This window comes from Saimiri boliviensis, assembly GCF_048565385.1.
Source record: "Saimiri boliviensis isolate mSaiBol1 chromosome 19 unlocalized genomic scaffold, mSaiBol1.pri SUPER_19_unloc_1, whole genome shotgun sequence".
NCBI classification, from domain to species: domain Eukaryota; kingdom Metazoa; phylum Chordata; class Mammalia; order Primates; family Cebidae; genus Saimiri; species Saimiri boliviensis.
The window spans coordinates 617,473-633,873 of NW_027412502.1; the positions used below are offsets into that span (position 1 = coordinate 617,473).

The 16,401-nt window shown below is 39.5% G+C and overlaps 1 protein-coding gene and 1 long non-coding RNA gene across 8 annotated transcripts in view; one reads left to right on the forward strand and one right to left on the reverse strand.

Moving 5' to 3' along the window:
- The window catches only part of LOC141583200 (uncharacterized), a 37,075-nt gene that overhangs the window by 1,588 nt on the left and 19,086 nt on the right, over positions 1–16,401 (reverse strand). For 2 of the 7 annotated variants that reach the window (XR_012515910.1, XR_012515905.1), the window contains one exon: positions 14,158–14,297. The exons of 1 other annotated variant lie outside the window; for it this stretch is intronic. This is a non-coding gene — a long non-coding RNA (uncharacterized LOC141583200). Of the gene's footprint in view, positions 1–2,041; positions 3,636–8,595; positions 8,938–11,499; positions 11,616–14,156; positions 14,298–16,401 lie in introns of those variants that run through there. 4 more of the 7 variants (XR_012515908.1, XR_012515906.1, XR_012515907.1 and 1 more) reach the window with 4 other exon arrangements.
- LOC141583199 (tripartite motif-containing protein 43-like) lies at positions 1,680–10,573 on the forward strand. The gene is made up of 7 exons (XM_074392526.1): positions 1,680–1,770; positions 3,744–4,158; positions 4,747–4,842; positions 6,977–7,204; positions 8,198–8,220; positions 8,752–8,849; positions 9,957–10,573. The coding sequence occupies exons 2-7, from the start codon at positions 3,748–3,750 to the stop codon at positions 10,448–10,450; spliced, it is 1,350 nt and encodes a 449-aa protein (XP_074248627.1). The 5' UTR covers positions 1,680–1,770; positions 3,744–3,747; the 3' UTR covers positions 10,451–10,573.

The following is a 16,401-nucleotide window of genomic DNA, read 5'->3' on the forward strand; positions in this document are numbered from 1 at the left end:
ACAGAATCCCTGTTAGCAGCTCCCATAAACAGATGAGACAATCAAATGAAACATAATTTTAATAAAATGCTATGGGCTTCTGAATCAAAATTACAAGGCATTGCTACAAATACAAAAATTGATGTGGTTACCATATGTAAAGCATGTACACATATAAACACACACAGACACACATTCTCTTTCTCTGTATCTTGTGTTAACACGCTGTATCCTTTGTTACAGGGGAAAGAAATAATACAAGAAAAGAAGGATGAAGACACAGTTCTTCCTTTGGTTTCAAAGGTTTGGATGGAAATTCAACATTCAGCTTAATTTACTTAGTGAGAAATTATTATGTGCAATGCACTGCTCAGTTGTTTCAGGAATTGTAAACATCAAATAGAGACACAAACTAGATCTTTACTATTATTTGGAGAAAATGAAACAAATATAGAAATAAGGAAGAAAAAGCTATGTGTCCTAAACAAACCATGTTTCTAATGATGAGGCATTTTGTCAAGGAGGGACATCATCATTTTTCTTTTCAAGTTAGAAAATCAGCTTCATGGAATACACCGTGTTTGAAATCTACTGAAAGTGTTATTCTCATTATTGACTTCTTACCCACAAAAAAAATTGGAAAGAATTATAAACAATAAGGAAACAATTCTCCCAATATTTCCCTAAAGATAACACAATTATTATACTAATTGATTAAATCCCTTTAATTTTTTCTATATTTGTTAAAGTAACCAAATTCTATTTACAATTTTATATGATTTCTGCTTACTTTATATTTTGTCATAAATATCTTAGTATATTGTATTCCTAATCATCAATTTTTTTATATTTATTTATTGATTTATGTGTTTTGGAGACAGAATCTCACTATATCATTGCAGTGGCATGATCTCGGCGCACTGCGACCTCCGCCTCCCAGGCACAAGCGATTCTTCCGCCTCTGCCTCCATAGTAGCTGGGACTACAGGTGCCTGCCACTGCACCTGGCTAGAGCTTTCTAGACTTTCTCCCTATACCCCTTGAGCTGGGTTGAGCAGTGCCAGGTAATATAGGAGGGAATCATATGTCCCACGGCTGCTGAGAGGCCCTTGGAAGGCTTCATCTGTAGCACAAGAAGGAGAAATATTCCTTCTGGAGTCGGGAGGCCAGGAGTAGCCCTAGATTAAATTCTTACATTACCATAAAAGTGAATTGCTGGGGGCTGTGGCTCAGGCTGCAATTCCAGCACTTTTGTAGTCCAAGGCAGGCAGATCACTTGAGGTCAGAAATTCCAGATAAATCTAGCCAACATAGTGAAACCCCCTCCTACTAAAAATGCAAAAAAAAAAAGTTAGCCAGGCCCGGCAGCGGGCACCTGTAATCCCAGCTACTTGGGAGGCTGAGGCAGGAGAATTGCTTGAACTTCAGAGGCGGAGGTTTCAGTGAACTGCGATAGCTTCGCGGCACTCCAGCCTGGGCGACACAGCGAAACGTCATTAAGAAAAAAAAAAAAAAAAAACCTTTTGTTTTGAAGAAACTTAATCAACTGTGTTAACACCCACCTACGCCCTCTGAAATCCAATTAGAGGAAAGGGGTGTGGTCTTCAGAGACGTATAAAAGGACACCGCAAGAGCCAAGCTCATTCTTCTCCAGCACCCACAGAGTGGCTTTGCAACTGGCCTTGGAGACTTCCAACAGCTACCGCCACTGCGCCGTGAGACCCTGATCCCTGAGCTGACTTCATCTTTTTGGACAGCAAGCTTTGGTGAGAACGTAGATCTATTTCTGAGGTAAGTGTACACTTTCCAGAGTAGGAGCTGCTATTAGGTTACAAACCAAAACAAACAAAATTTGGGGACTTTATCTGCAAACTTAGATTTTTTTTTTAGATTAAATGATGTCATTTTCTGAGTTTTAAAAACAGCTCCATTTCTTTTTTTAAATTATTTTAAACATAACCCATAGGTTTACAAGCTCCATTTAACCTATTTACAAATTAAACATTTTTGTCATCTGTCTTGCTGCATGATCCTCAAATGAATGTTATGATTAATTTTTTACTTAACGTATTTTTTAGTTGTTTTATAGATTATAATCATTTTGCAGTAGTTTCCAAATATCTAGTAATTCTTTAATCTCTGAAGACTCTGTAAATGGGTTAGGAGTGTTGTAATCTATGTGTAAAAATGTGTTATATTCTACTCTACTAGGGAAAATGTGCCTATGTTGCAATGTATGCCTGTACATAGGTAGAGTGCTTTGAATGATTTGGGCAAACATTTTTTTTCTAAAACACGGTAAAAGTCTCTTCAGAAACCTCAGTTCCTCTGTGGAAGAAAGCCAGAAATGGCTATCCATGTAGGAAAGTCTCACGGGCAACTATGCAGAAATATCAGAAATAGAGGGTTTCTGTATTTATACTGTGTAGAAACCAGGATTTTAGATTTTTCCTTTCTTTGTCTCTTTCTTTGTTTTAGACAGGGACACACAGCCTAGAGTGCAGTGGTGGAAATAATCCTCACTACTGGCTCTACTTAATACCTCAAGCAATTCTTCAGCCTCATCCCCCAAAGTAGATGGGACTACAGGCATGGACCACCATGTTGGGCTTTACATATATAATCTATATAGTGTGTGTGTGTGTGTGTGTGTGTGTGTGTGTGTGTGTGTGTGTGTGTTTAAAGATGGGGTTTCACCATGTTGGTCAGGCTGGTCTTGAACTCCCGACCTCAAGTGATCCACCTGCCTTGGCCTCCAAAGTGCTTGGATTACAGGCATAAACCACCAGGCCCGGCTGTGTGTGTGTGTTTTTAGAGACAGGCTGATCTAGACACTTTGCCATCATGTCGCCCAGTCTAGAACTCCTGAGCTCAAAAAATCTGCCTGACTTGGTCTCCCAAAATGCTAGGATTACAAGTTTGAGCTACCTTGCCTGGCCTACGTTTTCTTCCCCCCACCCTTCCATTTAAAACACCACCTTACTGTCTAGTGCCTTTTATTATTGCATGATACTGAGTATTTTTCTGACTGTGTGAAAGAGTAATGACAATGCTTCCAAAGGGCTTAGAAAACATTTCTATCCTCTGTTAACCCTTCTATATTTTATCAATATATCCCCAAACTAACAGACAGTCCAGGAATAGTAAACATGCCACAAAGTTTTTGTTGATTGAATGAACACAGCAGCCTAAAAAATGATTGTTTGTTCTATCTTGGAGAAGTGCCTTTACCTTGGTTTGTTTTGCCTTGGAGTGTAAAGGCTAGCTTTGCCTGATTTTGGACAAAGAATGACCTCTGCTTTATTTTCAAGCAGGGGCCCTCTGGACAACTCTGAGGGATCCTTGTTACAGTTAAATCAAACGATGAGAGTAGAAGAGCTTAGTTAGCATCCCTTCTCCAAACCAGTCCCTGGCAATTTAGAGTGTAACTACCCCATGAGTTGATAGCTTGATTAAATCCTAGAAGCCCAAGCAACTTGGTGGACACTAACACCTCAAAAAACTGACATTCTTCTGTGCAAAAGAGTTGGGTTTGGAAAGCTGGTTGTGCGTTGACTGGAGAACAATCACATTTTTCTGCAGAGGTTGATGGCTCTTAGTGCCTCAGTTTTCTATTTGTCCTATCTCTGTCATTGCAAATGAAAGCCAATTCTTCTCTAGAAAAAAAAACAAGATGTTATTTGATCACAACCTGATTGAGACTTTGCTTGGATCTTTGTCTCTCCAGGGCAGAAGATTAAATTCTTGTGGTTTTCTTCCCTCAGGAAAATGGACTCAGACTTCCCACAGGCCTTCCAGAAGGAACTCACCTGTGTCATCTGCCTGAACTACCTGGTAGACCCTGTCACCATAGGCTGTGGGCACAGCTTCTGTAGACCCTGCCTCTGCCTTTCCTGGGAAGAAGCCCAAAGTCCTGCCAACTGCCCTATGTGCAGGGAGCCATCACATCAAAAGGATTTCAAAACTAACATTTTTCTGAAGAATTTAGTGACGATTGCCAGGAAAGCCAGTGTCTGGCAATTCCTGAGCTCTGAGACACAAGTATGTGGGACCCATAGGGAAACAAAGAAGATGTTCTGTGCCACGGACAAGAGTCTGCTCTGCTCACTGTGCTCTAACTCTCAGGAGCACGGGGCTCACAAACACTGTCCCATTGAAGGGGCAGCTGAAGAACACCGGGTAAGACACAGTGCTGGGATCACCTGCAGGCTGGAGGGTGGAGGAGTTAAAGAGATGAGAAGGGAGATGAGAACCATTGTGGTGATCACTCCATCCTTTACTGAGTGCCAGGTGCTTTTGGAGGTACCAATGATGAAATTTTGAATTCAATATGCAACTATACCTGCCTTCACAAAGCCTGCACCCAAAAAGAGGGTGATTAAGTGAATGTCACTATTACTTTGACTCTACAGTATAACACTAAAGGCATCGAAAAGCTACCAAAACTACAAGAACAAAGAAAATACATTTTGGAAATGTATTTAATCTTACTGGACAAATGACAAAAGCAGGCGGCCAGCATAGTGGAAGGGTGTTTCACTGATCATTACCTAGGTTACAAGAAATCTTCACTCACCAGTTCCCTAAACTGTTATACATCTGAAACCTCAGATTTGAAAATACTGAGGATGAGCAGTGAAAAAACTTGGTTTATTTTCCTCTCTCTAGTCTGTTCATACATTTTAACCCTTGCCTGCGTATCTCACTCAGAGTATGGAATCTATGGTATTTGATTTTCTGTTGCTCACCCTCATAATTCTTTTGCAGGAGAAGCTCTTAAAGCAAATGAGGATTTTATGGGAAAAAATTCAAGAAAATCAGAGAAATCTAAGTGAGGAGGTAAAAACAAGCATCCTCTGGAGTGTAAGTATGAGATCATGTGTCTTCAGGACATGTTTGAGTCAGGCATGCCGAGAACATTTATATTAGCAACTTGAGTTGAAATTCTCATATGCCAGATTTTGTCATATGTTTATTTATAGCCTGGAAAACAACCTGACTGTTCAACATAACAATTGTTCAGGTGTTCTGGAAATGTTTTTCAGATAAGTAAATATATATATGTATATTTACATATATAAATATATATATGTATATTTACATATATAAATATATATATATGTAAATTCTGAGAGGCCAGTGTGCGCTTAAAATTAATCAGTATTTCAGGCAGAGGTTTCTGTATGAGATGAATTATGTAATACTGATTAAATAATATGTAAATGAGAAATAAAGGCATTTAGCAGTAAATATGATGTTGCTCCTAGGGAAAAAAGTGGGTGGAAACAGTAATTTAAGAACTATGCCTGTGTTAGTGAAATCTGATAGCAAAGGACCCAGACCATGATGCCTGTTTGAGTAGGAGAAAATGTAACATGATGAAAAGCTGAGGAGAAGAAACGAAAATGACTAGGGGAGTGAGAGAACAGTTTGTCAGTATTGGGAGGAGAAACACAATGGAATGGGGATTCATGTTCTTAGAATGGTGAGGTGAGACTGTAGCTTTAGACAGAAGAAGGGAGGAGACAGAGCAGAGGTGGTCAGTTTCAGAGATGGGGGCTACAATGTTTATTGAAATCTTTTTTGTGTGACGGCTTCTGACCCTGATTAGAATATACTGACAACATTTACTAAGAATGACTGTTTAGGCTGTGAAGTACAAAGATTTGAGACTACAGACTAATTGAGTAACAAATATATATATTGTTGATGATGATTTAACAATCAATGATAAATTTTACTTGTTTTCTAGTGGTATTTCAGATTTGAGAGGACATATATTTAAACATTTAAATCTAAAGGGCTTTTATGCAGGTGTTCAGGAATTGATGAATTATAAACATTTTGAAGGAAGGTCTTTTTTTAGGTTCTGGGGTACATGTGCAGGTCATGGAAGATTGCTGCATAGGTACATTCATGGCAAGGTGGTTTGTTGCCCCCATCCCCCCATCACCTATAACTGACATTTCTCCCCACGTTATCCCTCCTACCTTCCCTCCCACTATTCCCCCCAGCACCCACAATGGACCTCAGTGTGTGAGGCTCCCATCTCTGTGTCCACATGTTCTCATTGTTCAACATCCACCTATGAGTGAGAACATGTGGTGTTTGATTTTCTGTTCTTGTGTCAGTTTTTTGAGAATGATGGTTTCCAGGTTCATCCATGTCCCAACAAAGGACACAAACTCATCATTTCTTATAGCTGCATAGTATTCCATGGTGTATATGTGCTACATTTTCTTTGTCCAGTCTATCATCAATGGGCATTTGGGTTGGTTTCAGGTCTTTGCTATTGTACACAGGGCTGCAATGAACACATGTGTGCATGTGTCTTTATAATAGAATGATTTCTAGTCCTTTAAGTATACACCGAGTAATGAGATTGCTGGGTCAAGTGGAATTTCTATTTCTAGATCCTTGAGGAATTGCCACACTGTCTTCCACAATGGTTGAACTAATTTACACTCCCATCAACAGTGTAAAAGCATTCCTATTTCTCCACATCCTCTCCAGCATCTGTTGTCTCCTGATTTTTTAATGATCGCCATTCTAACTGATGTGAGGTGGTATCTCAATGTGGTTTTGGTTTGCATTTCTCTAATGCCCAGTGATGATGAGCATTTTTCATGTTTCTTGGCCTCACATATATCTTCTTTTGAAATGTATCTGTTCATATCCTTTGCCCACTGTTGGATGGGTTTGTTGGTTTTTTTCCTGTAAATCTGTTTTAGTTCTTTGTAGATTCTGGGTATTAGCCCTTTGTCAGATGGGTGGCCTGTGGATATCGCTCTGGTTCTGTGTCTCACTCAGTGGGAGCTGCACTCCAGAGAAGCTTCCTTTCAACCATCCTGGTCTCCACTAAGGAAGATCTTTTTAACTTATCCTAGTGTTTGCAAATAATGAAAATTAAACGAAGGAAAGGTCAGGATGAATTAGTGGGTTCTGTGAGGTGGAAGTAGACCTGGGTATGTAACCTACAAAATCCATGTCTCTCCAGGCCTATGCACTTCTTCGTGCACAGATGATCAGGGTTGAGTATATGAAGGTGCATCCAGTTCTCCATAAGGAAGAAAAACATTTAGAGAGACTGTGCAAGGAACACCAAGAGATATTTCCACAAATCCAGAGAAGTTGCATCAACATGCATCAAAAGAAGAAGCACTTGAAAGAAATGTATCGGGAACTAATGGAAATGTGTCATAAACCAGATGTGGAGCTGCTCCAGGTAAGAACTGAGGATGTCCCTTGAGACACTTTGTATTAGCTGACATTTACATCTTTGCTTTTCATTGGGTACCAAAGACATACTTCATCTCCTGCATTGATGGTGATAGACATTCCCACCTAGTTATAGAGATAAACTACAACTCCTAACCTAATCATAGAAACAAAGCTTTATGGAGCTGTGCAGATAGATTTCCACAGAACATTTTCCACCTCAAGCTTTCTTCTCCAGTTCATTCCATTAAAACTCTGGAAGAGAAAACTTTCATGTGAAAATAATATTTTTGTCTATGTTGGATGATACATAGAAATTATGAAGAAACTAACATTTCCTTCTTCCTTTTTTTGGGCAGTCCTAGGTTTGAAATGCCCTTGACTTGAGCCACATTACCCCTCAGGAACTAGCCCTGAAAAAGACCACATTGTAGACAGCTGCAGCAATGCACAGTCACTACTCAACCTTTCTCTCTCACTCAGATCCAGGGTCCTGAATTTATCCAAAACAGATTCTGTCAATTGGTCTTACTGGTATTAATGTGAGAAATGAGAATACATTTTAAAAGACCTGCAGTGATAGTACGTAGTACTTCGAAAGTTTTCAAAACCTAAAGACTAGACAGGTGGAATCTAACAACTTGTGTGTTCATTTGCTTCCTTCTTTTGAGACAGAGTGTTGTTCTGTCACCCAGTCTGAGTGCAGTGGCCTAATCTCAACTCACTGCAACCTCTACCTCCTGTGTTCAAGCAATTCTCCTGCCACACCATCCCCAGTAGCTGAGACTGCAGGCATGCACCATGACACCCAGTTAATTTTTTTGTATTTTTATCAGAGATGAGGTTTTGCCATGTTGGCCAGGCTAGTCAGGATCTCCTGTCCTCAGGTGATCCATTCACCTTGGCCTCCCAAAGCGTTGGAAATACAGATATGAGTCACTACACCCAGCCAGAATAACAACTTTCTAAAGAAGTATCTTTTTTCTCTCTCTCTTTACAGGATTTGGGAGACATCATGGCAAGGTATGTTTTTGGTCATCATTGCAGGCCGAAGCACAAGGTGTGCTATGAAAAACATCAAGCTGTTTTCAACAAAGTGAAAACATAATTTGTTAACATAATGTGTCAGTGTGATTGTGTGTGTATGTGTGTGTACTCAGGTGTTCGTGTGTTATGTTGAATATGTTTTCTTATGCCCTGTATCAGATTTTAATCTTTTCTTACTTTCCCAAGTGACTCAGGGGGTAATGTTTTGAAGAGTTCAATGCAGAAGTTACAAGGATATAGTTGCCTAATTTTAAGATTCAGAATCATAATTAGAAACAAACTATTTGGTGGCAGATAGAGAGAGAGGCAATTATCTTTCAGTGATAGTAGGTTAGAAATGGAGTGAATCCTTAGAAAGATTCCCTAAGAGAGCCATAAACCCATCCTAGGATTGTGGAGTTACATGACAATATCAGAAGTGGGTTTGAATGAAGGATTTCCTGTTGGAATCTATTTCTTAAACACAGACACCAGAAAGGTTAACCAACTGCACCTGCTTCCTTGCAGGAGCGAGTCCGTGCTGCTGCACATGCCCCAGCCTGTGAATCCAGAGTTTACTGCAGGGCCCATCACTGGACTGGTGCACAGGCTCAACCGCTTCCGAGGTGAGTGTCGCCGTCTTGCTGGGATCAACATGTAATGTCTTCAAGTATGGTTTCTATGGGCAGTTTTCCTAGTGTAATGATATTTCATCTGGAAGAAACTAGTTTGTGAATAAGTCTTTATATTTATAGTTTCACTATCATCAAACAGACTAAATTAAAAGCTGGTAAAATGTAATAAGAATCAGCCATATAACATATTACTTAGAAAAACATAAAACATGCAGAATGGCTCCTTAGGACTTAGAAACATTCTCTGACAAAATTTCATGTATACAAGTATTACATGAGGTATACAGAACTGAATTAATTCAGGACATTTCAACTTGAAATTAAGTGCTGTTAATGATTGTGATTTGGTGACAGTGTTTTTTTTTTTTTTTTAAGTAAACTTCAGGTGAAGTTTCATAGCATTTGTAATTTTAATCATGTGCATTTTAATCAACCAAAACACCCATGAGTAACTTAAATAACAATGCAAATCTGAGAATCTGCAAACAATAGGAAAGTGATTTGGTGGTTGATGAGCCCTTAGATAGAACTCCAGGACAGATCATGATCAATCAGGCAGATAAAAGAAGTCTGTGCTGAAATCCAGCATGAAAGTCAGATAATTCCTGCAAGGAATCTGCACTTTCCAGAAGATGGATTCAGATTTTCTCTTTAAGTATGAATTTGCTTACTTAAGTGGCAGATCATATTTCTGGCAAAGTGATAATTGATTTAGGTGTAAGAATGGCTCCCCACCTCATCTCCTGTCCCCAGCCTCCTGCTCTTCCCTGACAGGGAAGAGGAAATGCACATATATTTTATTGCCATGGACTTGGATGCAGTGCAAGAGCTTCCAGTTTTTCCGTTGTTATAAGAAGTAGCTGACTAGACTTAGGCATGACAATCCTCCCCTTATATTTTTGAGTTTATAGAAATTGTGGTCCTTGTAGTTTAGCCATGTACTTATGCAGGTATCCTAACACCCTCTGATTCCAACATTTTTCCAGACAAAAGTTGCCTTTTAATCTTGACCTGTGGTTTCTAGTGAGAGTCTCTTTCTTATCTGAACCTAAGAATGTAGAAGCTGCTTTTCGCTGGAACATTCTCTTTTTTCTACAGTGGAAATTTCCTTCAATTATGAAGTAAGCAATCCCATTATCAGCCTGTTTGAGGATGTGAGAAGTTGGATGTTTAGACCTGAACGGGAAGGTGGATCTGTGAATTCTGACAGACCTGACTATTTTGCTGCATGGGGAGCCCAGGGCTTCTCCTCTGGGAAACACTATTGGGAGCTGGATGTGGACGACTCTTGGGACTGGGCTCTGGGTGTCTGTAAGGACTCCCAGATAAGGAATAATGGCACCATGATTACATCTGTGGACATATTTCTTCTTTTATGTGTGAAGGTGAATCATCATTTCCGTCTCTTGACCAGCTTTCCAATGCTTGCTCACTATGTAGAGAAACCTCTGGGCCGGGTTGGTGTGTTTCTGGATTTTGAAAGTGGAAGTCTGAGTTTTTTTAATGTAGCCAAGAATTCCCTCATATGGCGTTACCCGGATGGCTCCTTAAATTTCCCTGTCAGGCCTTTCTTTTACACTGGCCACAGATGATTAAGATAAAGAAAGCTGACTGTTTGGGAACTGCATGTACAAGGGAGTCCTTCACTGTTCAAGCAAAGGAATCATACTGTTCAGGCTTTTTTTCTGTTTTAGTGTCACTTTATTACAGTTAAATAAAAAATATGTAAAATGCAAAATATTTTTGTATGCTTTTCTACAATTAAAATAATCTCTAATGGCCCATTACCTAAAGTGTATATTGTGATTTTCAACTGCTTTGTGAATTTATTGGATGGAATTCTGGAAATATGTGGGTGTGTGATTCCAGCTGAATGATCTCAGGCAGGAACATAATTTGCACATCATGGACAGTCAGGATTTTGTACAATGCATTTGCAAGTGTGGGAGCTCCCTCCTATTGATACAATAAAGTCTGCACCTCATCACTTTAGGGGGAACATTTATTTTACACCTAAATTGTCACTGAATCCTTGGGCAAAAATGAGGATTTAACAGGCATGTGTCCTATGGTGACAAAAACACATTCTGAGAAATGCATTATTAAGTGATTTTTATCACTGTGTGAACATCAGAGTGAACTTACAAAAACCTAGATAGAACAGCCATCTGCAGACATGGGCCAAATGGTGCAGCCTGAGGAGCCTTGCTTCTCTGAGAACTTGCCAGCAATGCCTGAGCTAGAACCCAAAAGGTTTAACCCACATTGACTTCTGTAGCTGTTTAAAAAAGCAAACAGCATCACCCAGGGGAAAATAGACAGAGGAGCACACTGTCTGCTTTAAAATGTGTTTATACTTAAAATTCACACAGATTGTGAATTCTCACTGATAACCTAGACCTGAGACATCATCATCACCTCACGTTACAGTGGGAACACATTAGTGTCAGGAAAAAAGAAAACAAGACAAAACAAGCAAAACCCAGTTCTGATAAAAACCCAGATTCTAGTGAGTCAACTGAGTCTGTCTACCTACCACATGGTCATTTTCATGATCACCAATTAAATAATGGCAACAGATGTTCCACTCCCAGTCTAGCAGATGATCCTGACTGATGTCTGGGGTTCCTTAGTTGGGGCTGTTACCTCGAATATATTCAAAGGGCCTCTTCACGTAGCCACTTGGGCTTGCTCACAGCATGGTAGTTACCTTTCCACAGTGAAGATTCCCACAGAGTCAGGAGAAGTGTTATTATGCTAGAGTAAAACATCAGCTATAGTCACAACACTACACAAAGTAAAGGGACTAGAACATTCAACAGTAGCAGTCTTGAAGTTACATCATAGGAAGAGAATCTGGGATGGAATGTATCTTTAAGAAGTGGACATTGAGGATCTACATCCAGAGACTGTGGTCCTATAAAACATGAGCTCTAAGAAGCCCTTTAGATCTGCCCCAGATTCGTGTAAAAGGGCAATTGACAATTGAGACCAAAAAAGAATTAAATATTCTTTTGGAATTTTTCTTCAAGATTTAGTATCAACTGGACAATCATTATGAAAACAACATGGCAAAACCGTTGAGGAAGATGCACAAGATACTGAAGTAGAGGGAGTGAAGGATGATCCATCTCCTTCAAGTTGACCAGAGACAGACCCACTAACTCTAGGACAGTGAGATGAAAAAGGTCAGTGCACCCTTGGCAGGAACCCCTCTGATGTCTCTAAGTGGCTGGAAACTATTAATGTAGGCCTTCTGAGTGCCTTGTACTTTTCAAGATTTCTTGATGGTAAGAGCCACTAACCAGATTTCATAATACATAGAATACCTTCAGCACAGAGGGTGAGAAAGTCTTTCCTTCAAAAGCCAGAAGTTCAGAAACTTGTAGCCACGGCATCCAATGGACCTTACTGTAAGTGTGGACTAAAGAGAGAGAAGCATTGGCTTTAACCTCAGATAAACGCTGTTCCATTCTCACTGCCCTGTGACTCCCATACTCACAAGGGAAGGTGAGGTTAGGTGCTGTGGCTATTCCTTCTTCTGGACTGTAGAAATTTTTGATGCTGACTCAGAGATATGTTCTCTGTTTATTAAAATCTAATGCCTATTAACATTCTGCTGTGAAGGAGATAGGCTGTGTCCTGTCACAGGCCTCTCACCCTGTGCCCATATGTTCCACTCCTCTGGCCCTTAGTGATCCATGATGCCTGCCAGAATCACTGAAATTCTTCTCCACCTCCATCAGTCCTCTGGCCCAGGTCTCAGAACACAGGTCCCTGTCTATCCATTTCTCATTATCTGCCCTTGTCCTTCAAATTCACAACATAAGAAAAGTTGGTCATCAAAATATCCTGGAATGGGAAACAAGGGTTTCCTCTTTGGCCTGAGACCCAGCAATGCAGATGCAGGATTCAAAGGTAGGAGGAGGAAGCAAAAGTGGATGCCCTTGAAACTACTCAGTCACATCCTTGTGACATCTGAAAAGGTAAAAGGTATTTGGGGTTAAACAATTGGAACGGAGAAAGAGGACAGTCACGTTCAGGTGTATATGGAGAAAGAGAGATTCTGTCAGTGCCTTACACAAAGTACAACTCTCTTACTTTAATGGGATGTACCCATGCATGTGTCAGAAAAGTAATCCTAGGTGAGAAAAAGCAAAGTCATAGTGAAGAAGGGATCCAGATAAAGAAGGGAACAGGCAACATTTCCTGCACATTTCAAAATGATCATTTCCCGGAATTAGCATGAAGTGTCTGTTGTATATCAGTATCCAAAGTGAAAAAGACAGCTGAGAGTAATATGGTGTCATGGTTTAGAGCAATGTCTTGAAGTTAAACTGCCTCACTTTGATTCCCACACCCACTGCTTATAAGCCTCATTCCCAGAACAAAGTGCCTTTCTCAAAGCAATGTGTGTGGATGTGGACTCCATGGGTGTGTTATGCGTATATTTACATAATATAGTGTTGATATATACACAGTAATTGTGTGTACACACACACACACACACACACACACACACATATCCTGCACCTATATAAAATAATTGGATCAGTACCTTGCAAAATGGTTAAAATTTACTTAAACAAACAGCTATAAGACAGAGAAACTGTAAAGGTAGTTCAGCCAAAAAAAAAAGCAAATAAATGAGAATAAGAGAAATAACAGAAACTTATGAGGAGGCAAGGAAAAAAAGAGCAAATCATTGAGAGAGAACCCAAATTTAAGATAGCAGTAAGAGAAAGTGCCAGAAAAAGCATTTTAAAACCCAAAGAACTATAAATCGTTCTACTATAAAGACACATGCACATGTGTATTCATTGCTGCCCTGTGTACAATAGCAAAGACCTGGAACCAACCCAAATGCTCATCAATGATAGACTGGACAAAGAAAATGTGGCACATATGCACCATGGAATACCACACTGCCATGAAAAACAATGAGTTCATGTCCTTTGTAGGGACTTGGATGAATCTAGAAACCATCATTCTTAGCAAATTGACACAAGAACAGAAAACGAAACACCACATGTTCTCACTCACAGGCGGGTGTTGAACAAGGCAAACATGTAACTCAGGGAGAGGAGCATCACACACTGGGGGCAGTTGGGGGAGGCGAGGGGAGGGACAGCAGGGGGTAGGGAGTGTGGGGAGGGATAACATGGGGAGAAATGCCACATATAGTATGCACCTATGCAACAACCCTGCATGATCTGCACATGGCTCCTAGAACCTAAAGTACAATTTAAAAAAATTAAAAAATTTAACAAAGTTCTTTAAAACTTCTAACATTTGCATTAGAAGATTGATTAGAGAAAGGACACATTTGCATATCACCTGGGACGGAGGTTTCATTGGTTCTCACACTCAGGGTTCTAAGATGCCATGATCGTGACATGCAGCAGTCACAGATCTCAAGGATCACTGGAGCTCTCCAACCTGCCTCAAAAGAAAGCAGAAAATGCTGAAGGTCTCGGCTAAGGGATTCACAATCTAGGACTTGGGCTTTAGCCTGTGAATCACTTTCCTGTATGTTGTCCTCAATTTGTAGAGTTGTGACACAATGCTACTTTTCAGCTCCCAGAACATCTCAAATGACACCACAGGCTGCTCCCCTAGGCTCCTAAGCCTTGCTGTGTCTCCTAGTCTTAGTTTGGAGAGCCATGGTGGCTCCAGTCACCCTCACAGTATGTGAGGCAGACACCCCAGCCAGTTTATAGTGGAGCCACAGAAAAATGGGAGACTTAACGAGGCTGTGTGAGGACACTGGGAATATGAAGTATAAAGGACTGAACCCATATGTTCTGGCTTCAACATTTTTCCCAATCACCCAGGTGTGCACCCACTCAGGACTCAACTTTCCTTTTGTTCAGTGATGCCTGTCAAATAAGCTTTAAATAAACTTCCATAGATTAGGGAGATCTGGCTTTTAGCTTAACAGGTTCAATGAAGGACTTCACATGACTGATTATCTGTGAGAAATGAACCCTGATTTCCTGGGGTTGAGAATATTATAGATTTTATAATGTCTTCACATTTCAGTCCACATTTATTTTATGAATATGCTCCAAAATTTTATTTGCTTTCTTTTTTTTTGAAGACGTGTTCATATTTCAGTCCACCTTTTTCTGCAAACTATGCTGAAAATTATTTTACTACTTTCTAACTCTCTCTCTCTCTCTCTCTCTTTCTGAGACATGGGTATCTCATTTTACTATAAAAATCTGCATTCTCTATCTACTAGATTATTCTTTCAAATGTAAATAGACTTTGTACTATCCATTCCATAAGTAATTTATACTGCCTTTTACTTTGTAATTTACTACACATTGGTTTATTACACTTTGTGTTTCTATAACAGAATTCCTGAGGTTAGGTATTTTGTAATAGAAAGAAGTCAATGCCCACAATCCTGGCTACTGAAAGTCTAAGATTGGGCAGATGGACCTGGTGAGGGACTCTGGTAGAGTTCATTTATTCCAGGAAGTGGAGAAGAAGCAGGCAGGTTCAAAGACATTACGTGGTGAGAGAGAAAGCAAGAGAGAGAAACCAGGAAGACAGATTTTTTTTAAAACAACTTGCTCTCTCAGAAACATAATCATTCCTGCTGAAGCTAAACTTCACAACCCCATCTCACCCCCAAAACATGAAGGCATTCCCATGACCCAAACACCTCGGAGTAGGCTCTACCTCTCAACACTGACAAACTGGAGATCAGTTTCAACATGGGATTTCACAGAAAGGAGCCAAACCATAGAACATATGATAGTTTAAGTGATGGTAGCCTCCTCATTTTAAGTTTTATTTTCTCCTTCCCTATCACTTTATCTTTTTTTAATAAATTGAAGATCCAGGAAAAGTTTCAAAATCAGCACTATGAAATAAAATTTTGTTGTAATTATTTAAAACCTAAACATAATGATATTTTCTTAGACTGTGAATCTGGCATTCAATCTATTTCTTGATTTTGTTGGCATTCGTCACTTAGAATTTTCATTCATTATGTTCTTGGAAACTTCAATGCAATATTTCTTTATATTAGGTCTTTTATTTGTTCATATATTTGTTAGCTGCACATGTAGTATGTATTATGTTCTAAGAATTGCATTAGAAAGTGAGAATATAGTGGCAAATAAGACCAATTCTGGCCTTACCATTTTAGAATGTACAGTTTCATAGTAATATCTACAAATTGAATGAGAATTTGTTAGATATTATGAGGAGCTAGCATAATATTCTTAGAGTGTGTAATAATAACTGTCTGGTCTACAAATGGTGGGAGGAATTTCCTAAAATGCTTTTGTTTGAGGTTTTCTGAAAAGTAATGAATGATTAGGATTTAGAGACATAATCAGCCACATAATTGGATCTACCCATCTAGATCAGACTTCAAGAGAAAACTAAGAGCTCTAATGAGTTCAGTAACTTAGATATTCAGCACTTTATTCTTCTACCCCAACTTAGTTTAAACAGGTGAGTAAAACACATTGTTTACAACACGAATGCCTTGGATAAATTATGTGAAATGCCAGAAACAAGACAC

What these genes read in the sequence shown, in the direction of transcription:
- LOC141583199 (XM_074392526.1), top strand. Translation starts at nt 3,748, where the DNA reads ATGGACTCAGACTTCCCACAGGCCTTCCAGAAGGAACTCACCTGTGTC. An exon ending in AAACAAGCATCCTCTGGAGT is followed by an intron (nt 4,843 to 6,976) that starts GTAAGTATGAGA and finishes ATGTCTCTCCAG; the next exon opens with GCCTATGCACTTCTTCGTGC. An exon ending in TTGGGAGACATCATGGCAAG is followed by an intron (nt 8,221 to 8,751) that starts GTATGTTTTTGG and finishes GCTTCCTTGCAG; the next exon opens with GAGCGAGTCCGTGCTGCTGC.